General features: G+C 41.8%; 2 protein-coding genes across 2 annotated transcripts in view; both read right to left on the bottom strand.

The window, feature by feature from the left end:
• Window positions 1-498: 498 nt before the first annotated feature.
• RFX7 (regulatory factor X7) overlaps window positions 499-25,896 on the bottom strand; it is a 133,296-nt gene continuing 107,898 nt past the window's right edge. The window contains exons 7-9 of the mRNA XM_069765947.1: window positions 22,624-22,831; window positions 8,386-8,681; window positions 499-5,247 (exon numbers count right to left, since the gene is read on the bottom strand). Of these exons, the coding sequence (XP_069622048.1) occupies window positions 2,008-5,247; window positions 8,386-8,681; window positions 22,624-22,831 (3,744 nt within the window). The 3' untranslated portion in view covers window positions 499-2,007. The remainder of the gene's footprint in view (window positions 5,248-8,385; window positions 8,682-22,623; window positions 22,832-25,896) is intronic.
• On the bottom strand, window positions 13,819-17,726 carry LOC138676534 (uncharacterized). Its single transcript, XM_069765946.1, has 2 exons — window positions 16,053-17,726; window positions 13,819-15,963 (listed from the first exon to the last, which is right to left on the bottom strand). The coding sequence occupies exons 1-2, from the start codon at window positions 16,516-16,518 to the stop codon at window positions 14,975-14,977; spliced, it is 1,455 nt and encodes a 484-aa protein (XP_069622047.1). The 5' UTR covers window positions 16,519-17,726; the 3' UTR covers window positions 13,819-14,974.

Genomic DNA, 25,896 nt, shown 5'->3' with positions numbered 1-25,896 from the left:
CCACAGGTTCAAAAGAAGTTTAGTGCAAGAAGTGAACCTGAGAACTTCTTTGTAATTAATGCTCTTCGTTTCAAGCACTGTTCCTATAAGATCAGGATGCATGAAACCTCTTTTTAAGCAGTTTACAGGCAATAAGAACAGGCACTACTCCCAAGAAAATGCCTTCCAGCAAAAATGTTACGTGTTTGCTGCAATACTGTACATATAATCCGCTGCCAATTTTTAGATGTCAAGGATAGCAAATTGAGCTTTCACCGCAAGAAGAGCCTACGTTACACATTCGGCAAACAGTGCAAAATGGTCAAGCGGTAAATAGATCAGAAAGCATATATTCTTTTTAACTACTATAGAATAAACAGTAAATTACTAGCTATGGTCCAAATGCCCTTGACATTTTTCAATTCACAAGTTGCCTTAAAAATGGCTGCTTAGACCAAAATAATTCAAATTACCCTTTGGGGTTTTATTTTTTTCTTCCACTTTTTTTTTTTGTCTTTTAATACTTTGGTACGCAATAGTGCTCCATCTCAATGTACAATAGTGAAAAGTACTAAGAGCAGGTACTGAAAAAAAACCAAAACTAAAAATACCAGCAAACACATAGAACAGCCAAGTAAACTCACTATCACAATCAGGTTTACAGAGCTCTGAGTTGGCTGTAGCACCTTTTGGTAAAATGATATACAACGCTAATTGTCTATTTTGCATTTTTATATCTATTTTTCTCTTTTAAAAGACGAAAGCTGGCGAAGATAAAAACACAATCAATATTTAATATCCTATACAACTACAACTTCCATTAAACTATGAATTGGGCCAACACGGTTGTCAGTGGGAGTTTTGCATTTTTACTCAGCAAACTTATATTTATGAAGTGCCGCCAATGGTAAAACAATAGTATGTGGAAGTATGAACCTACCCAAAGATTGTTCACAGAGCTAAAATTCCTCAACATGCAAAAGAAACAACAACAAAAAAAGAAAAAAAATCAGCTTACTTTCAAATGGCATGTTTGGTTATAAAATGAATAGAAGAAAGCTGCTCAAACACACAGCAATCTTGGATAGTTGGGATAAGAAAGTGACAAATGCAAAATAAAATCTCCATAGGAAATACTTTTTCCTATATGTAGTATCTGGCGTTCAGGAATAACTTTTTTTACTCCCTAAGTAGGATAGCCATTGCTCGGCATGCAAGCATCTTACGTAAAAAGGAGTAAGAAATGAAATGTTATTTGTAGTCCATTAGTAACTTTTCTGGGTAACTGAACACATGCGACAAAGACACAGTTTCTAATATGTACAAATATTAGAAATCTCAAAGCTTAACATTGGTTCCACTTGAAAGGGGAAGTCCGAGGAAGTATCTTGTCAAATGAGACTGGATACTTCCCAGATGCTTTCAAACTACACCATTTATACCTTCACCGAAGAATCACTTTTTTTTTTTTTGCTTATGCGGATGTCTCGGATAAAAAAAAAATAAAATGCATAAAAGATAATGTGAGGTCATGTGTTAAAATAACAATAAACATGAAAAATTTACATCTTAGTGCATTTTCTTAATTTACAGCTGTTCAAAAGGAGTTATCCTCAATGCAATAAATAACTTTTTTTTCTTTAAAATACATATGCCACAAATGATATGGTATTTTTTTTTATAGGTACTCAAGTCTCCATGTCTTCAAAATGGGCAGTTTTCCTTTGCCGTTAAAAGAATTATAGGGCACGTCAGCAGTAGCATGTTCGAGGTTTATCTACAACGGTTATACTGGTTTAATTAGTGTAGCAAAAACAAAAAAATGGACTTAATACTGGCTCATTAACTGCCCAATGCACTGCAGATTAATTATCATGTGAAGAACAGATGAAATATAGAGAACCTGTGCAGCAAACTTTTTGAAAATCTCGTAATTATAAATGTTTCTGCTGCGGGAGGCACTTCCATTAAGACAAATACAAATGTCTGCCTTTTGTTTGATACAGTGTGCTACATTATAGTACAAGTTTAACCCAACATTTCAACTGTAGGATGGTCTTTACTTTCTATCCATTCAAATCCAGTGGAGGTCATAGAGTTAATAGATTCATTACAGATCTGCTGGAACAAAGGATCATTGTTCAGCTCCTCCAGTGTAGCTTCATCGTCCTGTACATGCTGCCGCCCTGGATCAAACAACAAGTTTGGATCTAAAGTGTTCAGATCATTAATGCTGCCTGAGAGGTCAGAAGACAACCGGATGTCGCTGGAGAAATCAGAGGCATTGTTCAAATCTGAAGCCACTTGAACAACAAGTTGCTGGTTGGTTTGGAGGCTTTCCCCATCTAACAGGTCTTTAACAGTGCTGTTGAAATCAAGTTGCTGCTCTCCCATTTCAGATTGTGCTTGGTTGTCTCCAGTAGTAAAACCAATTGGATCAGTACTGCTGTTCTTTGTGAGGTAAGCTGGCGTTTGGAATTCATAAGCTGAAGTGCTGGAATTCATCATATTTTGTTGATTGGCACCAGAAAACATTGGAGATGTTTCCAAAATCTGAGTGAGATTCATTCTTGCAGTATAGTTAGAAGGCATATTGTTTATTCCCAGCCCACGCACGGCATCATCACGGTCAGAATCCAGTTTGTTCAATAAAACGTGAGTGATGTTCTGTGTGTTAGCTTGTTTCTGTAAAGATGGAAAAGCGGTCTGCATCATTACAGTTAACGGGACAGACTGACTTCTTTGCGCTATGCTGTTGGCACTGGTGTCTGTCTGGACATTTGCAAGTATATTTTGAACTTCTGGAGTTACTATGGATCCAAAAGGACTAGCATTAGATCGAGAAGCATTTGAAATGGGGCAATTTGTATTTCCACTTAAATTGCGTTGCCGATGAACGGCTGGGCTGACACTACGACACCTGAAATTACCATTTCCAGTAGCACCCGTTCCTTTGTTGTCTAGAGGAGCGGGAACTGCAAAGCCCTCCTGTTTGCTGGTAGTGCTTAATGAAGGCAGCTGATGCTGAACTGGAGATACAGGAGTCAAACGTCCAAAGTGATTGTCATGATGTCTCGTCTGAGACTGATATGACTGACCTGGTACAGCAAAAGCATGTGGCTTTCTGAAACTGTCTTCTACCAGCTCTTTATAACTTGGAAGAATACCATGGGAGGAAACGGAAGAATTACCAACAGAGCTGTATCCATTATTCATCCATTCCAGCTTTGTCTTGTCTGGATGAGTAGCCATGGGCCTCTGCATTGGCTTTACAGGGCTACTCGAAACTATGCTAGCATCATGAAAAGAGATGCTGGAGTTTATAGGGGTAAAAGCAAATGGATTCCTGCATTCAACTGGGCTTGGAGGAACACTACTGCTGCAGTTAGAATGTGGGGTCCCAACAGGGGTATGCCGGCTACTTCCCAAAGCACTATCTACAGGTGTTGTCTGAGCTAACCGCGAGCATGGGCTCTCTCTCGACAAACTTTGAGGGCCAGAAATCATCTCTGAAGTAGGAGTTGGAGTCAAAGTTGGAGTGGGTGTTGGAGTAGGTGTGTGAACTGGAGTTACAGAGCTATGTACTGTATGAAAGAAGTGGGCACTATTTGAATGTGTGGGCACTGGTGTACCATGGGCAGCTGACGCTTGGTTTTGGAGCACCATTCCTAAACTACCATAATTCTGAGAGTTATTATTCATTGACATTTGCTCCTCCATAAGTACCAACTCCTCAACAATGCTATCTTGTGTGAGATCATCATCAAATGAAAAGAAACTGTCAGTGGTAGGAGGGTCTGTGAGATCAGAGCGCTGAGGTAACTGGTTAGAATGTGCTTGAAGCTGATTCAAAGATGAATCCTCAAGTTGCTGGCTGTAAGCGTCTTGTGGTAGTCCTTCAAAGTCTACAGGTTCCCACACTGTTTTTTGCAAGTTATCAGCACCAGAAGTTCCTGGTATATCCAGGACACCAATAGTTTGAGTCTGCTCACAATCACCCGATGTGAAATTTGAACTTTCAGCAATCTCCTGCCAAGTGTTTTGATCAAAGGGGATCGCAGACTTTGAATCATTCACAAATTTAAACACACTACCTTCTAGTTTCACTTTAATGTCCTGGGATGTGGCTATAAGCTCTTGGGGAGGATCAGTGGTCTTTTCAACACAGCGCAAGGAAAAATTTGTTACCATCTCTGCACTATTTCCTTGCATTGTGCCACCACTGGGTACTAAAACAACATTTACTGCGTGATCATTTTTCGATGTCAGTACTTTCTGAACTTTCTTAACACCACTAAGTGTTCCGGGTCTCAGACATTCTGAAGTGGCTGAACAGAGCTGGCCAATAAGGGATTTTTTTGCAGGTGGTATCTGCGAGTCCTGCACTGTAGCAGTTAAGCGTTTCCTGGGACTTTTACTAGACAATCTGTTGTCTCTTCCAGCAGGATCATGTATAGTGATTGGACTGGGGCCACTGTTGAATAAAATTGGGGATGCAACACACAGAGTCACAGTACCTTGACTGCTGCTGGCTGAGGAAACAGAAGTGCCTTCAAATGAGCGACTTTTACATTTGGTCCTTGTTCCCTCTGCCCTTTGATCAAGGGCTTTAACAGTCTGAGTGTCACGAGTAACATCTAGAGATTGTTTATCCTGACTAACTTTGGGTGTAAGTAACATAACAGGCGTAGCTTTTCTAGACTTGGAACCATCCGTGTTCTCTTTGCACTGTACTTGGTTCTCTTCAGTCAGTATTTCAGGCTCAGTTTTTACCTCTACTGAAGATGCCACAGGGGTACTCATCCGAGGTACAGGAGATTGCAAAGAAACTACAGAGCCATTTTTTATTTGTGGCACAGTCCTATTGTCATCTGTTAAACTCCCACTGTTGTTGACAGGCGTTGTCTGTTTCACAGAAGTAGTAGCATTACTTGGAGCAAGAGATATTGTGGTCATTTTCACAACATTCAAAGCGCTAACATGTGATGCTGGCACCACATTCTTAATTGGGCTACTGGTGATAACCACAGTGGTGGGTGAACGGATCGTCAAAGGATTAGAACTGGCTGGCTTAGGCAAAATCTGAGCGTAGCGATGTCTAGCAGATCGATCACCAACAGGACTTGCTGGAATATTTTGGGGAGTCTTTGGTGACTGCTTTACAGACTGCATGTGCTGAGTAACTACTTGAACATTTAACGGTAGAACCTTCCCTTCAGAGGATCCGATCGGACTAGGCGAGGTCACAAGTGGACGTGTTCTTTGCACCTGTTACAAAGAAAAGTAATAGTTTAGTACAAAGAAGTTATGATAATGCTTTATAGGCAACCAAGTGCTCAGTATTGACCATTTCAAAATATCTAGGCGTTTGTAAACATTATTAAACTTGGGTTTGACAGTTGGGGTCTCCTCACACAGTCTGACCCTGTCCAATCAGGGCTGACGGAATCTGAGGGGAACACTAACGCTCACTTGACAATTCATACATTTGTAAGAGGGATAAAAGGAACAAGCACAGAGGAAACACACAATTCTATATTTAGGAAAAAAGATTGCTCTGGAATTGGTGTTTTATGTGGAATACCAATATTTATTAAAACATAGCTAAACTTTTAGTGACTTTCCAGGTTAAGCGTTATATGTGATTAAATGAGGAGCAGCATTATTTCTGACCATTACATGATTTCAAATTATCTTTTTCTACTAGCTCCTCTCAAAGAAGAGTGAATGGCTAACTTGATTGATAACTTCTGTACACTGCATACTTACAAAAGCAGAGATAATGCTGTCCTACCTCCTTGTAACACACGCTCAAAGGTGACACTAATAGTGTATAGAGCAGAAATGTGCAGTGTAGCTGTGAACCCATCAGTGTAGCGAAGTACAAAACTTCACCAAGTGTCTTAAGTTGAGAAAAAGGCGTTTTTTCCTTTGCAAAATAAAAAATACAAAAATCTTATCTTCGCTTGTAATGCCATTGATAAAAAAAAAAAAAAGTTATAGCTATTTAACGCTTTACTGACATATGATTACATCCAATGTCAGTTCCCAAGATTTTGAGGCAGGCCCAGGAGTCGGTAGATGATTGCTGAGCTTTGCCTGCTACTGTTAACCACTAAAATGCTGCATTCAATCGTGAGAAATCGGGGTGCATGCAGTTCCATTGTATGGTGCTGATGGGTTTCCATTACAGCCAGGGGCCTCCGTGAAGGCTCTCATGCCTGCCATTACAGTACTACTATGAAGACCAGCCTGTTAAAGGTGTTCATAGGAGACAGTAATTTATTTTTATTATATACTGCAATGATACAGTATATAGTATAAACATTTGGACGATCAAAGGTTCAAACCTCCTAAGGGTACTAAAAAAATAAGGTTGAAAACAGTTTATAAAAACAATAAATAAATTGGAATCACTCCGTTCTTCCCTCATTAAAAATGAGGAAGTAAAAATAATGTAAAAAGCAAACATTTTGTATTACCATGACCGTAAAGGAGTGATCAAAATATAAAATTAACTCAATCTGTAAACATTTTTTTGAAAAAAGATTGAAACATCAGATTTCCCTTTTTCCATCACCGCAATGCCACAAAAATGTAACAATAAGCGATCAAAACGTCATATCAACCTCAAAATGGAATCAATAAAAGCTGCAGTTTTATTTATATATTTTTTAAAATTACTTTCAGATTAAATAAAAAAAAATATACTGCTATCAACGCACTGAGTTGCAGAATCACGTTGACATGTATTTTTTATGCAATATATGCCATAAAACCAAAATCCAACCGCAGAATAGAATTATTTTTCGCAATTGAACTTGGCATTTTTTTCCTGTCTTGAAATACACTGAATGGTAAAATGAATGGCGTCATTCAAAACTGCACCTCATCCTGAAAACAAGCCGTCATACAGTTATGTCGATGGAAAAATTTTTTAAAAAATGTCTCTTGAAAGAAGAGGAGGGAACAACAAAAATGCCAAATCATAAGATTCGCTAGTCGAGTAGGGATTAAAGGTAATCTTTCACAATAAAAATGCAGCAAGTTATAGAGCAGGGGTTACTGAGCATTTTATTGGAAAAGATTCAGAAAATATTATCAATGCGTTTTATTTCTCTAAACCGGTCATTCTGGTTTTTTAGAGTCCAGTAGGCGGTCTCATTTAATGATGTACAACCTCCCCCTGTATGGATTTTCAGACAGAACCAAATTTGGATAACCGTATAGGAACACCTAAAAAATTCACTAAGACCAGAGATTTAGACCACTAAATTACAAGGTATGGTACAATGTTTCAGAATATGAAGCTGCTCTGCTCTCCCTACTCTAGATCAAGATGCCTGCATTTTCTAAATGACAGGTTCCCTTTAAATAAGACACCGGCCGCAGTCCACTATTGCCTGGGGCTGCCATATACGTGGAGTGCAAGCGTCATTCTCTAACACTTACAACCAGCAAATAAAAGAAGCAGCACTGGCAGCTGCAGAAAAGTGAATTTAAAAAATATGTTAAAACAGTACATTTTATTTTGTTTTATATTTATATAAATCATATTAATGATTATTAATACAAAAATAATGATTGTGACACGTGCCATTTAAGTTAAAGTGGCTGAAAATGTTATTTGTGAATAAAGACAAATTTGACAAGTAATGCCATTTATGGATTAAGTAGCAAATAAAGAGTCAGGACATTGACTATGTGAAAGTAGGCACTTGCCTAGCTCCTCATTTAAATGTTAACTCACAGGGCCCCAATCATGGAGCCCATCCAACTTTAACTTAATTTCTTTAAAAAAAAAAAAAAGTCAGTATAAATGTATGTCTATCTTTAGCTTTCCCTGCATCAGACCACTGTGTAGCACTTCTTGTAAGGCTATGTGCACACATTCAGGATTTCTTGCAGAAAATTCCTGACAAAAACCCGAAATTTTCTGCAAGAAATCTGCATGCGTTTTTGCACGTTTTTTTCCGGACATTTCCCAATGCATTTTATAGTGGGAAATCCGGAAAAAAAAAAAAACCCGCAAAATTAATGAACATGCTGCTTTTTTTTTACCGCGATGCGTTTTTTTATGGGGAAAAAACGCATCATGTGCACAAAACATGCGGAATTCATTCTAAATGATGGGATGCATATTGTATGCTTTTTTTTGCGATTTTATAGCGTTTTTATCGTGAAAAAACGTGAAAAAAAAACGCGAAAAATCAGCAACGTGTGCACACAGCCTAAATACTACAATTCCCAGAAATATAATGATCCAGATCCAGCAGAGAATGCTAAGGGGAATTAACTAAAAATGTAACTGTAAAGCAGAATTGGATCTAAGGCCAGTGCAGACCTAGATGTCAAATTTACATCGCAAAATTGCTTTGAGACCATTGGCTAATACATGGAAATTACCGGAATTGGGCTCGGAACAGCGGCTACAACAATTCCAATAGGCTGAGGAGAAAGGATTGCAGGGCTTCCATTACAAATACTAGTAATTCCATTGGGTGCAGGCCCATCTTGTTTTTTCATTTGCAGCTCTCCTGGTAAAGGGGACTGCAGCTTTTGTTCTTGCTGCTTTTTCTGGATTTTCCTTTGCAGCTGTTGCTTGGCATCTACAGGGGAAGCCAGGGTCTTCACTTGGGGGTGGAAAGCATTGCTTTCAGACATAGGCACAAATGCAGATGTCTGTGTTATTCCTTTCAATCCTGCAAGAAGAGACAGACACTTGGTTATAACACATAACGATATTAGCTGGTAAAAGAGGTTACATTCCAGTTCCCTAGACGTACAAGTGTATGTTATCACACATTTAGGAGTGTGTATTTATACTATGTTCATATGGTGTGTTTTGCTTTTTGTTTCCCAACAAACATTTATCACCTATCCACAGTGGATTTGATGAATACAAGATCATTGGGACCCCCAGCGTCCATCATTCTTTCACAGTGAGGAGGATGTACCCTGCTGCTCCAAAGTCTATGGAAGTCTATGAGAGAAGAAACAACCGAGCGACATTCAAACCTGTCTCTGCAGTCATACAGTGAGCGTGAATGGAGAACTTGGATGCCTCATCCTGGGGATCAAGAGTTGTTTCAGCTGTGGGACCCCAGTAATCCTACACTTCTCACCTTTTCTGTGGATTCAGATCAACTGAAAACTTATAGAAATTTGTTATATGTGAACGCACCATCAAACAAGCATGGAAAAGAGTAGACTGCTCTATGCCGAGGTTCCATGGAAGGGAATGATGAAGCAAACAAAATGCGACCTGGATAATCTTGAGCAATACTCGAGTGCTGCCTTTTCTCATACGGGATTCACACTATGCAACAAGCCCGAGCGGCAATTTAAGAAATATTTTGGGCAAGAAGATAAATTATGTATCAATTCAGCTAATAAACTTGCTTTCAAATCAGTAAGGGAGGCTACATTCACATCATGTTTAACATCGGCATTAAAGCTCCTAACATACACATTAAGGAGAAGCTGTCGCTAAGGTAAAGTGGACAGTTTTTGCTGTTACGGTATTTTATTTCTGCTCCTCCCAATTATTATTTTTTTTTTTTTTATTCGCCATACGGTTGTAGAGATCTGAGCCTTTGTATTTGGTGCTACTTTTTATGGTTTTTAGAAAGGAGCGATATGTTCACATTGTAATAACGCAGAGCAGCCTAAAGACACCCCCAAAAATGTGTATGTGTTATGCCCCTTTAGTACAGCACATATAAATTGACACCAAATAAATAAAAAAAAAAACACAAACATCTCTGGAAGGTGAATTTAAAAAGAATAGAATTCAAAATATGGATTATTTGGGGGAGCAGTGGATATAGAACAATAGTAAATGCTGGCCACTTTTAGGCATGTCCATGGGGTTAGTTGAACACTAAAGTCATCCATATAACAGGAAATAGATATAAATAAATTGCGTATGTTCTTTTCAATTGTACCTTATGGGGTGCCCATTGGAGGCATCAGTTTAAACTAAGGCTGCATTAAACTGAGGCCATAATGTTATATGCAGGGTATGAGCATGTGATGAGCATAAATGTGCAGTTTGTAAAGAGGAGACACTTAACAAGGTGTATGGATCCCAAATAAATTAAAGGTTAAAAGTAAATATGCCATCCATATGTCCACCATAATTTACCACGCATTTTCTTGGCAGTAAAAACATTACTTCTAAAACGCATGTTTGTCTGCTGCATTTTTTGCAGTGTTTTTTTTTTTGGGGTGTGGATCACATGTGTGCATTGTACGGTATACAGGACATGTTTAATAAAGTTCATTTTATTCACAGAAAATGCAGCGTAAAACACCATTTATAGGACCTTTCATAACTTTCCCAAATTCTTATGGAAACCTTTCCAACACATCCTGCATTGTACTACTGTATCCTATTTATTATAAACTAGTAGAACACCTGCTGCTTCGCTTGTGGAAAAATATGTTACATTGTTGATTATGGTAGCTAAAGTAAAATTTTCTGTGTCATCCTGAAATTGACATTTTCAGAGTGCTACAGTAAAAAAAATGTTTCCACTTTAAATTTTTATTTTGGCATTTTACTAATTTGTCGTAACACTGTTGTTGTCTAGTTGCCCATAGTAACCAAGCAGAGGTCAGCTTTCACTTTACCTCAGCAGCTTCAGTGATGAAAGTTCCCTGTATAGTAAGCAATAATGACAATCTTACTATGAGGCATTTTTTGCCTGACCAATATTGCTGCTCAGTAATGTTCGTCTGTGTGCGTAGGGTGCATCCCTCTGAGTGTGTGTGTGTGTGTGTGTGTGTGTGTGTGTGTGTGTGTGTGTGTGTGTGTGTGTGTGTGTGTGTATGTATGTGGTATTTATGGGGAGGTGTATTTGTGGGGTGGTGTTTGTGTTGTGTGTGTCTAGAGTGGTCTGGGGTTTGTGTGGTGTTGTGCTTGTGGGTTGGTGTATGTGTGCTGTCTGTGTGATGTTTGTATGGTGTTTGTGTGTTGTGTGTGGTGGTGCAGCCCCTTTAGCAGCGACTCTTTGGCGCCGTCACTATAATCCGTCCCTGTCAGTCTCAACTGTTGTTTCCCCCTCAGCACTTTTACTTTCACCTTCCTCCATTATAGGTATAGGGCCTATCTTTGGGGGCCCCAATGTCATGCCTTGGGGGGGGAGGGCGCTAAAGAGATGTAATGTGCGCAGGATTCTGATCCTGTGGGTGGAGAGGGGGCATGCCAAATTTCACCCAAATCGGGCAAGAACTGTGGATTTGTATAGAGCGGGATACTACTGATTTTGAGTATATATATATATATTTATTTATTTTAGGAGTTGGTCTCTTTTATACAGACTCTACCAAAATGGACACTGACTCAGACCCCACGGCCTGGGAAAAACCGCTGACAGAACGGACATGCTGCATGTGAACTTATCTTAACGGTGTGTGTACACGTTAAGTATTTTCTGCATTTATTCCACACAGTTTTGTCACAAACACTAAAGTGAGTGAAATTCTTGAAGTCTCATGAACAGGTTGCTTATTTTGTCTTAACAGATTTGAAGCAGTTTCAAAACTACAGTATTTCAATTCTTTCAGATTTTCCCCCCAATCTAACGACTGGGAAAAAAGCGCATATAAAAACATGCATCAAAAATGCAGCAAAATTGCACTTTTTTATGCAGTGTTTTTCCTGCCAAAGGACACTTTTTGATGCAGAAATGTCTGCAATTATTTAACATGTACACATATCGCTAAGGCATGTGTACACGTTAAATACTAGGTGCGTTTTAGTTACGTATTTTCCACTACGCTTTGTCACAAAAACTGAAGCATTTCCTACTACCATCAAGCAGATCCCTGAAATCTCACACGTTGCATTTATTCCAAAAAGACTTGAAGCAGTTTCAAATCTGCAGCATGAAAGAAAGCGCAAGTACAAAATGTGGCAAAAACAAGCGCGTTTTAACCCCTTCATGACCCAGCCTATTTTGACCTTAAAGACCTTGCCGTTTTTTGCAATTCTGACCAGTGTCCCTTTATGAGGTAATAACTCAGGAACGCTTCAACGGATCCTAGCGGTTCTGAGATTGTTTTTTCGTGACATATTGGGCTTCATGTTAGTGGTAAATTTAGGTCAATAAATTCTGCGTTTATTTGTGATAAAAACGGAAATTTGGCGAAAATTTTGAAAATTTCGCAATTTTCACATTTTGAATTTTTATTCTGTTAAACCAGAGAGTTGTGACACAAAATAGTTAATAAATAACATTTCCCACATGTATACTTTACATCAGCACAATTTTGGAAACAAAATTTTTTTTGCTAGGAAGTTATAAGGGTTAAAATTTGACCAGCGATTTCTCATTTTTACTTAACGAAATTTACAAAACCATTTTTTTTAGGGACCACCTCACATTTGAAGTCAGTTTGAGGGGTCTATATGGCTGAAAATACCCAAAAGTGACACCATTCTAAAAACTGCACCCCTCAAGGTATTTAAAACCACATTCAAGAAGTTTATTAACCCTTCAGGTGCTTCACAGCAGCAGAAGCAACATGGAAGGAAAAAATGAACATTTAACTTTTTAGTCACAAAAAGCCGGATTACTCACCGGTAATACTCTTTTAGTGAGTCCACGACAGCACCCTACAGGAGAGAGAGGGATCCGCCCCACAGGAACAGGAAACCTACAGAAAGATAAACGGGGGCGGTCCGCCTTTCCTCCTCAGTTTTGATTTCAGAGTACCCGGAGGACCGCCAGTATTAGGCAAATATAATTTATTTCATTTTCAAACTTATTTGCTCATGTATGATTAAAAGAATTTTACTCAATAGTAAGTACTATATTAATATAGGGAGGGATGTAAGAGGGTGCTGTCGTGGACTCACTAAAAGAGTATTACCGGTGAGTAATCCGGCTTTTTACCCCTCGCCACGACAGCACCCTACAGGAGATCTTTCAGAGACCATCACCTAGGGGGGGACCACCGTGCTGAGGACAGTCCTGCCAAAGTCTAGGTCAGAAGTTGACGATAGGTCAAGCCTATAGTGGTTATAGAAAGTAGAAGGATCTGACCAAGTTGCCGCCTTACATATGGTTTCTATTGGGACGTCTCCTCTTTCGGCCCAGGAGGATGCCATAGCTCTGGTAGAGTGCGCTGTTATGCCTTCCGGAGGGTTTTCTTTCCTCGCGGAGTAAGCCAGTGTGATAGACTCCCTGATCCACCGGGATAAGGTGCTTTTTGTGACTGCATGACCCTTCTTGTGACCCTGAAAGGATATAAACAGAGCCCTACACTGTCGCCAGCTACTGGTCCTTTCAATGTATTTTAAAACTACTCTTTTAACATCTAGAGTGTGATATTTACATTCCTCAGGAGTGGAAGGGTTACTGAAAAAGGTGGGTAGGACTATTTCTTGTGACCTATGGAATTTCTTCGCTACCTTGGGGAGATAGGAAGGGTCTAATTTAAGAATCAACTTATCCTGAAAAGTTAGCAGGAAAGGTGGATCTATAGAAAGAGCTTGGATGTCACTGATTCTCCTAGCTGAAGTCAGTGCTACCAAGAGGACAGTTTTAAGTGATAAATATTTAATGGATACTGAATCTATTGGTTCAAATGGAGAATCTGTTAGGGCTTGTAGAACTAAATTTAGATCCCAGGGTGGAATTCTAGGTATATTAACAGGATTTATCCTTTCACAAGCCGTGATAAATCGGGATACCCATCTATTTCCTGCAATATTATGGCCATAGAGGGCTCCCAGTGCTGATACGTGAACTTTTAACGTATTTACAGCTAAACCTAGTTCCCTCCCTTCTTGAAGGAATTCCAATATAGATTGTACTGGAATTTCTGATGTGTTGGGAGATTTATGGAACTGTAGGAATTTTTTCCAGATTTTTGTATAAATTTTTGTGGTAGAGCGTTTTCTACTTTGGAGGAGTGTGTCAATTAGTCCCTCGGAAAATCCCCTTAATTTTAGCATCTGCCTCTCAAATTCCAGGCCGTCAGATGGAGATTGTCCACCTGGGGGTGGAGAAACGGACCCTGGAAGAGAAGGTTGGGTGTCGAGGGGAGGACCCAAGGGTCCGAAACCGACATGGCTTGTAGGCATGAGAACCATGGCCTTTTGGGCCAGAATGGTGCTATTAGTACAACTCTCGCTCCATCCTCCCTGATCTTCCGAATAACCTGTGGTAACAATATTATCGGAGGGAAGGCGTACGCTAGACTGTATTGCCAAGGGGTTTGGAAAGCGTCTAGAATGTCCGGATGATCTGCTAACGATAGGGATGCAAATTTCTGGACTTGCCTGTTTTTTCTCGTGGCGAAGAGGTCTATTTGCGGACAACCCCATAGGGATACTATCCGTTGGAAGATATGATGGTTTAGGCACCACTCTCCCTGCCTTAGGGTATGTCGACTTAAGAAGTCTGCCTGCTGGTTGTTTTTCCCCCTTATGTGAACTGCAGTGAGGGATAATAGATGTTTTTCTGCCAAATCCAGAATTTTCCCAGCGGAAGACATCAGAGTCTCTGATTGAGTACCTCCTTGTCTGTTTATATAAGCCACTGTGGTGGTGTTGTCGGAAAGGATTCGAACGTCTTTTCCCCGGAGCTGTGGGAGAAAATGACATAAGGCGTATCTTACTGCATTTAGTTCTTTCAGATTAGATGAGTTGTGGCATTCTTCAGTGTCCCATAACCCTTGGCAAAAATCATTTCCCATATGAGCGCCCCATCCATGAGGACTGGCGTCAGTGGTTATAATATGAGATGGTGTTATTACCCATGGAACACCACTCATCAAATGGTTAGAATCCAGCCACCACGTTAAAGAACATAAAACTTCCTGGGACAACGTTATCTTTGCATTTAAGCTAAGTAGCCGTCTTTCCTCTTGGAGGATTTGGTGCTGCAGTGTCCGGGTATGGTATTGTGCCCACTGGACTGCAGGTATACAGGAAATAAGAGATCCCAGTAATGACATGGCTTTTCTTAGGGTCATGTGAGGATTATTTATTGCTGTTGTGACTTTGTCTGATGAGTGAGATTTTTACCTGAGGGAGCAGACATTTTTGAGTTATGGAGTCTAGATGGAACCCCAGAAACGCTTGAAGTGACAGTGGAGTCAGTCTGGATTTGTCGATATTGATTATCCAACCTAGATCCTGTAGAGATGAAACTGCATGAGCTAAACGGTCAGCACACTGAGAAACTGAATTTCCGATGACTAAAAAGTCATCTAAGTAGGGCACAATTAATGTCTCTTTTTGGCGAAGATAAGCCATCACCTCTAGAATCACTTTGGTGAAAATCCTTGGCACTGTAGAAAGGCCGAAGGGCATGGCTGCATACTGGAAATGACAAATCTTGCCTTTGATTGCCACCGCTACCCTGAAGAACTTCTGGTATCTGTCATGAATAGGGAGATGGTAGTAAGCATCTTTTAGATCAATGCCCCCCATCATACAGTTTGGAAAGAGTAACTTTATGGTGGATTTTATAGACTCCATTTTAAATGTATCATTTTTAATAAATGAATTAAGCTTTTTGAGGTTTAGGATTGTTCTGAATGAACCATCGGGTTTGGAAATTAAGAATAGAGGAGAATAGAATCCCCTACCTTCCTGTCCTTCCGGAACTTGGACTAAAACCCCTTTTGATAATAGGGTTTGGATTTCACTCTCGAGGGCCTCCTGTTGTATAGGCGAGCTGAGAGATGTTATAATATATGATTCGTGGGGAAAGCGAGAGAATTGTAATTTTATTCCATCTCTGATTATATTTAGAATCCACGAACTAGTTGTAATATTTTCCCACTGGGGAGTGAAAAATTTTAATCTGCCCCCTACTGGAATGGTTATATCCTCAGAATTTGCTGTCTTTTGGGGGGTTGGGTCTTCTGAACATGGTACCTCTTTGTTTATCTTCCTTAGGGAACCATGTTGCCGACCTGTCCGTCTGCCTTCTCTTGCCGAATGGCCTTCTCTTAAAGGCTCTCCTATAAAAGGGAATAGATGTATCAGGAAAAGCCTTTTTCCTGTCTTTTGCCTTCTTGAGTATGTCATCTTTTTCCAAAGAGGAACTCACCCTCACATGGGATTGCGCATATCTTAGATTTTGATTGTGCGTCCCCTCTCCAGCTTTTCATCCATAACGCCCGTCTTGCATTGTTTACCAGACCTGCGGATCTAGCTGCTAGGCGGAGAGAATCTGCAGACGCGTCCGCCATAAAGGCTGCTGCACCTCGTATTAAGGGAATAGCAGCTCGTAATTTTTCTCGTGACATTTTATTCTCAATGCTTTGGTCTAGCTGGTCAATCCAGATGAGCATTGACCTGGCGGTACAAGTGCTCGCTATTGCTGGCTTAAATATGCCTGTAGTTGCCTCCCAGGATCTTTTAAGGGACGACTCGGCTTTGCGATCTAGAGCAGTGTTTTTCAACCTTTTTTGAGCCGCGGCACACTTTTTATACTTAAAAAATCCCGAGGCACACCACCAACCAAAATGGCACAAAATGGTGCATCCAGGTTTGAGATGAAAGTCTGCAGTCATTCTATGTGACTGCAGGCTTCTGAATTCTCACAGCGCAAGCACTGCACACTTTCAGGATTCTCCCTTGCCGGTGGCCAGAGTGGACGGTCATGACAGCACAAGTATGTGATTTGGATACTTCTGGTCACATTCTAACTAGACGTGTCCGGCCTCAGTCAATTCATTTTCATTGAATGAGGCCACACATGTCTAGTCAGCACGTGACCGCATGTATGTAAATCACCAACATCAGAGAATTATGATAGCAGTGTGCACTGTGAGAATTCAGAAGTCTGCAGTCACATAGTATGACTGCAGACTCATCACAACCTTGGACATCCCCTTTAATGTTCCTAACAAATAAAAATGAGAATTAGTATCACAAAAAAAACACATTTACATCCAGGTACCTGATAGATGACGTTGTTTGTGGAGTCGCCTCTTTCTTTTCATCTTCACCTTGTCCAGATGCCATGATGACTCTTCTCTTCCACCGGCAGAGCTCGTTTCTGCAGACTTCCATCTTCTCCTGTCTTCTGCAGCACATCCCGACACAACACCCTTAAAGATAGCAGTGTTATTATAATGCTCCGGAATAACAATATCTGCCCTAGGCTGAGCCCCTGAGTAAATAATTGCCCCTCACTTTATTCCCAGCACATAATATGACCCTCACTGTCCCTCTTATGGTACATGCCATCCACACTACCCTCTCTCTCTTTTCCATACTTCACACTGCCTTCTCATACGGTGTCCCTCATAGAGAGCCCAGTCTCTCTACTGTGCCCCTTCATTACACTCCTCCTACTTGGCATACTGTCTCCTCCTGGCTGTTACCCTCACACTACTCAGTATCTATTATGTGTCCACTCACACTTTCATCCCCCCATACTGTCTGCACACATTTCTAATAGCCTCCTCCTGTACATCCCCCCTGCTAACATACCCCTTTGCTCTCTCCATATTTCCTCCTCACACATTCCCCCCTCACACATTCCCCCGACTCCCCATACTGTCCTCACACATCCCATCACCGTTGCTCCCAGTACTGTCAGCACACATTTTTCCCCTCGCTACTGTGTCCACCCCCATCTCCCCACTCACCCCCACAGAATATATCCACTGCCCTTCCGATAGAATAAATCCATCCCCTTCCACAGAATAAATGCACCCTGCCCCACACATGCTAAATAAATTCCAGCCCCCCCCCACGTACACACTGAATAAATCCCCCCCATACACTGAATAAATCCCCCCACTCACTGAATAAATTCCCCCACACACTGAATAAATCCCCCCCACACACTGAATAAATCCCCCCCCACACACTGAATAAATCCCCCCCACACACTGAATAAATCCCCCCCACACACTGAATAAATCCCCGCACACACTTAATAAATCCCCCCACATACTCCCCATAAACCCACCCCACGCTGAATAAATCCCCCCACACTTAATAAATCCCCCCACACACTTAATAAATCCCCCACATACTCCCCATAAACCCACCCCACGCTGAATAAATCCCCCCACACTTAATAAATCCCCCCACACACTTAATAAATCCCCCCACATACTCCCCATAAACCCACCCCACGCTGAATCTTCGGTGTCTTCAGCTCCACAGCACAGGAGCACTTACCACCAAGTGTCTTCTGTCCCCTGCGCGCCGGATAGTGACGCCAGCAGCGTGATCACATGACTTGATCACGCTGCTGGCGTCGCTCTGACCCAGCGGTCAGAGCCTCAATTGTACTCGCAGCTGGTAGATGTCTGCGAGTACAATTGATCTCCGGGAGCCGGCGCGCTGCAGCTTCTCTGTGCCGGCTGTCAGCTTGACAGTCGGCACAGAGAACAGCTGACTCCCGTTCCCCCGCGGCACACCCGACCATGTGTCGCGGCACACTAGTGTGCCGCGGCACACTGGTTGAAAAACACTGATCTAGAGGGTCTGAGAGTAACCCCGCGTCTTCAACAGGCAATGTGGACGGCTTAGAGGTAGAGGCAACAGCTGCGTCAACCTTAGGGATTTTGGTCCACGTAAGTAACTCATCGTCACTAAACGGGTATTTCCGTTTTGACGCCGAGGGCAAAAAACTTCTCTGATCTTGTTTCTCCCATTCTCTTTTTATTAATGCCTTCACTGCTGGAATGACTGGAAAGCATTTCCTTTTCTTCTCCGCCAAACCCGCAAACATTATATCTTGCGTGGTTTGTGCGCCCTTTGTTTCCTCACACCCCATAGTGTCTCTTATTGATTTCACTAGATTATCCACACTATCTAAGGGAAAACATGAACGTCCCTCAATTTCTGAAGATGATGATGATGATGATGATGATGAAGAGGCTATAGAGATATCTGAGAGTACGGCTTGCTCACTATCAGAGTCTGATAAAGGTGTTGGCTTTTTGGATTTACTTTTTTGTGGTTTATCCTGTGACATAGCCTTTAACTGCTCTCTTATAATGGAGCGTAAGTCCGTAATAGACACCGCTGCTCCTTGTGTGGTTTCTGCTATACAATCTTTGCAGAGTTTTTTGGGGTATGAGTCTGGTAGGGGCTGGCTACATAAGGCGCATTCTTTATGTTTGTTTGTTTTTTTTTAGGCGGTACTGCGCATGCGCGAACTCGCGCTACCCCCACCGCTGATCTCGGCCTGCTTACCCCGGAAGTTTAGCATCTACTTCCGGGGTGAACTTACTAATGGCGGTCAGCGTGCGCGGAGCGGCCTCCAGTCCCCGGACCGTCATGCAGGAAGCTCCTCTCACTCACCCCTTCTGCCGGGCGAGGAACTCCCACGCTGAAGCCGCCGCATAATGCAGATGCCGGGCGGCTTTCTCCGGACCCGGCCATCTGTATGCCTCCCAGACGAGGAGGGAGCCGTCTAGCGGAACTCCCCCGACGCTGCTTCCAGGCTGCAGCCCCTGCCGTTCCGAAGAGACTGCACAGGCGGCGTGCATGCCCAGGTATTTCTGTAGCTTCTAGAGTCCTGTCGTTCCCGAAGGAAAAGGAAACCTAAACTGAGGAGGAAAGGCGGACCGCCCCCTTTTATCTTTCTGTAGGTTTCCTGTTCCTGTGGGGCGGATCCCTCTCTCTCCTGTAGGGTGCTGTCGTGGCGAGGGGAAAAAATGATCTTTTAGCAACAATTTTTTTATTTTCCCAATGGTAAAAGGAGAAACTGAACCACGAAAGTTGTTGTCCAATCTGTCCTGAGTACGCTGATACCTCATATGTGGGGGTAAACCACTGTTTGGGCGCACGGCAGGGCTTGGAAGGGAAGGAGCGCCATTTGACTTTTTGAATGAAAAATTGGCTCCACTCTTTAGCGGACACCATGTCACGTTTGGAGAGCCCTTGTGTGCCTAAACATTGGAGATCCCCAACAAGTGACCCCATTTTGGAAACTAGACCCCCCAAGGAACTTATCTAGATGCCTAGTAAGCACTTTAAACCCTCAGGTGCTTCACAAATTGATCTGTAAAAATGAAAAAGTAATTTTTTTTCACAAAAAAATTCTTTTCGCCTCAATTTTTTCATTTTCACATGGGCAACAGGATAAAATGGATCCTAAAATTTGTTGGGCAATTTCTCCTGAGTACACCAATACCTCACATGTGGGGGTAAACCACTGTTTGGGCACATGGTAAGGCTCGGAAGGGAAGGAGCGCCATTTGACTTTTTGAATGGAAAATTAGCTCCAATTGTTAGCGGACACCATGTCGCGTTTGGAGAGCCCCTGTGTGCCTAAACATTGGAGCTCCCCCACAAGTGACCCCATTTTGGAAACTAGACCCCCCAAGGAACTTATCTAGATGCATATTGAGCACTTTAAACCCCCAGGTGCTTCACAGAAGTTTATAACGCAGAGCCATGAAAATAAAAAATAATTTTTCTTTCCTCAAAAATGATTTTTTAGCCTGGAATTTCCTATTTTGCCAAGGGTAATAGGAGAAATTGGACCCCAAAAGTTGTTGTCCAGTTTCACCTGAGTACGCTGATACCCCATATGTGGGGGTAAACCACTGTTTGGGCACACGTCGGGGCTCAGAAGGGAAGTAGTGACTTTTGAAATGCAGACTTTGATGGAATGGTCTGCGGGCGTCACATTGCGTTTGCAGAGCCCCTGGTGTGCCTAAACAGTAGAAACCCCCCACAAGTGACCCCATTTTAGAAACTAGACCCCCTAAGGAACTTATCTAGATATGTGGTGAGCACTTTGAACTCCCAAGTGCTTCACAGACGTTTACAACGCAGAGCCGTGAAAATAAAAAATCATTTTTCTTTCCTCAAAAATGATGTTTTAGCAAGCATTTTTTTATTTTCACAAGGGTAACAGGAGAAATTGGACCCCAGTAATTGTTGCACAGTTTATCCTGAGTATGCTGGTACCCCATATGTGGGGGTAAACCACTGTTTGGGCACACGTCGGGGCTCGGAATTGAGGGAGCACCATTTGACTTTTTGAATACGAGATTGGCTGGAATCAATGGTGGCGCCATGTTGCGTTTGGAGACCCCTGATGTGCCTAAACAGTGGTAACCCCTCAATTCTACCTCCAACACTAACCCCAACACACCCCTAACTCTAATCCCAACTGTAGCCATAACAATAATCACAACACCAACCACAACCCTAATTCCAACCCTAACCCTAAGGCTATGTGCCCACGTTGCGGATTCGTGTGAGATTTTTCAGCATTTTTGAAAAATCCGCGGGTAAAAGGCACTGCGTTTTACCTGCGGATTTTCCGCAGATTTCCAGTGTTTTTTGTGCGGATTTCACCTGCGGATTCCTATTGAGGAACAGGTGTAAAACGCTGCGGAATCCGCACAAAGAATTGACATGCTGCGGAAAATACAACGCAGCGTTTCCGCGCGGTATTTTCCGCACCATGGGCACAGCAGATTTAGTTTTCCATAGGTTTACATGGTACTGTAAACCTGATGGAACACTGCTGTGAATCCGCAGCGGCACCAACTACCACTCCCCCTGTCCCTGCAGATCGGGTGAAATGGGAGTTAACCCATTCACCCGATCTGCAGGGACGCGATCTTTCCATGACGCCACATGGGTCGGATTGGCACAGACTTCATGACGCCTACGTGGCGTCATGGGTCGGGAAGGGGTTAAGCTGTATTTTTCTGACAAGCACATTTTTGTCTTCAGCAAATGCATAAAGGGAACCTGTGATGTAAAATAATGCTATTAAGCTGTAATTAAGCTGCAAAATATACAAGTTCATCCCCAAGTTGATCCAGTTTTGACACCGTGCGGCACCCGCACTGAGAGCCCTGCTACCAGGAGGAAATTAACTTTATTCACCCTGGGTAGAATTCAGTTACCGCTCAGTGCATAGAGAGCAACGGCTGTAACTGGACCCCGGCCCTGACTGACAGCCGGCCCCAATGATGAGCCTGCTGTCAATTAGTGCCGGGGGTGCGGTTACAGCCACTGCTCTATATACACAGACTGGTGACTGAAACCATGCAGGTGCCACCCATGTGACTGAAAGCAGAACACTGCCGGGAGGAATAAAGTTAATTTCCTCATGGCAGCAGGGCTCTCAGTGAGGGTGCCGCACAGTGTCAGAACGCTATTAATCTGCATATTAACCCCATTTCTAGAGGTTAAAAGCATTATTTTACATGAACTGGCTTTCTTCAAATTGGAGAACTCTTACAAAGAACATCTCTCGCTCTAGGGTACATGTCCTGCAGCAACAACGCAACCCGTTGATTTGTGAAATACTTCCATTCACCTGTTGTGGCGCTGCATTAACATTTTTCTCTGTAACTCTCATGCATTTAATAATGGATAAAATGGTTACCTACATAAATAGGCCCATCTATAATTGTAACATATTTTGCCCGGCTTGATGAAGGGCAAATTCCCAAGCTACTGTTTTTTTTGTCGAGGAATTGGGGCACTCCACGTCAGGCACTGACCATACAACTCAAATGCCAAAATCTTTTGCAAAGGTTTTATAAGGGATTTCAGACAAAACCAGAGAAAGAGGAGCGACAGGCTATGTGGAGTACCACAAATTATATTTTTTTTTATTACTGAATTTGTTGAAAATAAAATAAAAAAATCAATAAATAGGATTATAAACATATGATTACCTGCTGAATCACCAGCCATCACAGTCAATGCTGCCATTGATTTAGTACCAATGTAATGGCTTTTGACCAAAAAACGAGCCAAATCCAAAACTGAATCAAATGGCTGACTAAGGACCTTCTGAGCCCATTCACAAACAAGGCGACAGGCAGCAGACACAACCTCTTCATCAGCATTCTGCAGCTGAGCAGATACTTCCATGCCATCCAGCTGAAAACAAAAACAGAGAGTTAGAATAGCAGCCATTTACAAGAAATGAAATGTTAAAGGGCATGTCCACCTGTAAAATACTGAAAGCTGAACTACTAAGTAACCATGCTGCATTACTCATCTTACACAGATACTAAGTTACAGTTTTTATTATATAGCCAGAATTGAATTCACAGTTCTGCTGGTTGGCATTGTGAACAGTGAACAATCAGGCACATCTTCACCGCTTAGCTGAACTTGTATAATGGAGAAAGGTTATTTTTTTCCTGCGTAAGATCACTGTTCAATCACCACACTTCCCAAAATACAAATCACAAAGGCAAACTTTGCAGTCAGTAACCCATCAAGAATTGGAAGTTCTGGAGTGGAAAACTGCGAATGCAGCTCTGGCCAACCAGCACCTCGGGTCGCTACGAGATAAATAATGAAATACATTTACAAAGCTAAATTTCTTTCCAAACAATTTAAGTGGGAAAGAAAACTGTAAAGGTCCCCATACACTTTAGATACAGTTATATGAAAAAGTTTGGGCACCCCTATTAATCTTAAGCTTAAGGTTTTATAAAAATTGTTTGTTTTTTTTGCAACAGCCATTTCAGTTTCATATATCTAATAACTGTTGGACACAGTAATGTTTCTGCCTTGAAATGAGGTTTATTGTACTAACAGAAAATGTGCAATCTGCATTCAAACAAAATTTGACAGGTGCATAAGTATGGGCAGACTTATCATTTTCTTGTTTTAATACTCCTACCTACTTTATACTGACTTACTAAAGCACTTTTTTGGTTTTCTAACCTCATTGAGCTTTGAACTTCATAGCCAATAATGAGAAAAGCTACTTAAAGTGGCCACTTGCAAGTTGTTCTCGTTTGAATCTCCTCTGAAGAGCGGCATCATGGGCTCCTCAAAACAACTGTCTAATGATCTGAAAACAAAGATTATTCAACATAGTTGTTCAGGGGAAGGATACAAAAAGCTGTCTCAGAGATTTAACCTGTCAATCTCCACTGTGAGGAACATAGTAAGGAAATGGAAGAGCACAGGTACAGTTCTTGTTAAAGGGACTCTGTCACCTGAATTTGGCGGGACTGGTTTTGGGTCATATGGGCGGAGTTTTCAGGTGTTTGATTCACCCTTTCCTTACCCGCTGGCTGCATGCTGGCTGCAATATTGGATTGAAGTTCATTCTCTGTCCTCCATAGTACACGCCTGCGCAAAGCAATCTTGCCTTGTGCAGTCGTGTACTATGGAGGACAGAGAATGAACTTCAATCCAATATTGCAGCCAGCATGCAGCCAGCGGGTAAGGAAAGGGTGAATCAAACACCCAAAAACTCCGCCCATATGACCCAAAACCAGTCCCGCCAAATTCAGGTGACAGGTTCCCTTTAAGGCCAGAAGTGGCAGGCCGAGAAAAACATCAGAAAGGCAGAGTAGAATGGTGAGATCAGTCAAGGACAATCCTCAGACCACCTCCAGAGAGCTGAGCATCAACTTGCTGCAGATGGTGTCACTGTGCATCGGTCAACTATACAACGCACTTTGCACAAAGAGAAGCTGTATGGGAGAGTGATGCGAAAGAAGCCGTTTCTTCAAGCACGCCACAAACAGAGTCGGCTGAGGTATGCAAAAGCACATTTGGAGAAGCCAATTTCTTTTTGGAAGAAGGTCCTATGGACTGATGAATCCAAGATTTAGTTGTTTGGTCATACAAAAAGGCGTGTTATGCATGGTGGCCAAAAAACACAGCATTCCAAGAAAAACACTTGCTACCCACAGTAAAATTTGGTGGAGGTTCCATCATGCTTTGGGGCTGTGTGGCCAATGCCGGCACCGGGAATCTTGCTAAAGTTGAGGGACGCATGGATTCCTCTCAGTATCAGCAGATTCTTGACAATAATGTTCATGAATCAGTGACAAAGTTGAAGTTACGCAGGGGATGGATCTTTCAGCAAGACAATGATCCAAAACACCGCTCCAAAATCTACTCAGGCATTTACGCAGAGGAACAATTACACTGTTCTGGAATGGCCATCCCAGTCCCCAGACCTGAATTTTATCAAACATCTGTGGGATCATTTGAAGAGGGCTGTCCATGCTCGGCGACCATCAAACTTAACTGAACTGGAATTGTTTTGTAAAGAGGAATGGTCAAAAATATTTTCATCCAGGATCCAGGAACTCATTAAAAGCTACAGGAAGTGACTAGAGGCTGTTATTTTTGCAAAAGGAGGATCTACTAAAAATTAATGTCACTTTTCTGGCGGGTGCCCATACTTATGCACCTGTCAAATTTTGTTTGAATGCAGATTGCACATTTTCTGTTAGTACAATAAACCTCATTTCAAGGCAGAAACATTACTGTGTCCAACAGTTATTAGATATATGAAACTGAAATAGCTGTTGCAAAAAAATTTTTTTTTATCAAACATTAAGCTTAAGATTAATAGGGGTGCCCAAACTTTTTCATATAACTGTAGCTGACCATAAACAGGACCGCCTGCTCAGCCGAGCGCCGCTTTGCTGGTTACAAGGGAGCCGCTGCCAGACAGCTCTGGCGGCAGCTCTTCTCGGAGAACTAAAGAGTTGGCAGTCTGAAATTGAACATGCTAGATCAGTGGTTCTCAACTCCAGTCCTCAAGACCCCACAACAGGTCATGTTTTCAGGATTTCCTTAGTATTGCAGAGGCGATGGAATTAATGCTTGAGAAGGTGATGAAATTATCACCTGTGCAATACTAAGGAAATCCTGAAAACATGACCTGTTGTGGGATCTTGAGGACTGGAGTTGAGAAACACTGTGCTAGACACTTTAAGTGAAACGGTACCTATATAAAACTTGTAATAAATTAGGAATACGGTCGCTCTGAATCTGCGCTGCTGGAGGTACAATCACACACAAAGGTGAACAATGAATGCGATTTATTGTGGCAATGTGTTTCAAGGTTTTCAGGACCAAACCTTATGTATAGGCATTGACCATTAAAATAAATTAACATGAGTTTCAAAGATTTAACAAACAAAAATAAAAAAATGAAGTATCACATGAAAAATAGTAAAACC

This window comes from Ranitomeya imitator, chromosome 4, assembly GCF_032444005.1.
Source record: "Ranitomeya imitator isolate aRanImi1 chromosome 4, aRanImi1.pri, whole genome shotgun sequence".
NCBI classification, from domain to species: domain Eukaryota; kingdom Metazoa; phylum Chordata; class Amphibia; order Anura; family Dendrobatidae; genus Ranitomeya; species Ranitomeya imitator.
This window is presented reverse-complemented; position numbering and strand designations above follow the sequence as displayed.

Bases quoted from the DNA above. Each gene is read 5' to 3' on its own strand.
- LOC138676534 (XM_069765946.1), bottom strand. From the start codon at position 16,518: ATGACTGCAGACTTTCATCTCAAACCTGGATGCACCATTTTGTGCCAT. The intron at 15,964-16,052 runs GTGAGTTCCTCT...TCCCTTTTATAG, and splicing joins ATGCGCAATCCCATGTGAGG to GAGAGCCTTTAAGAGAAGGC.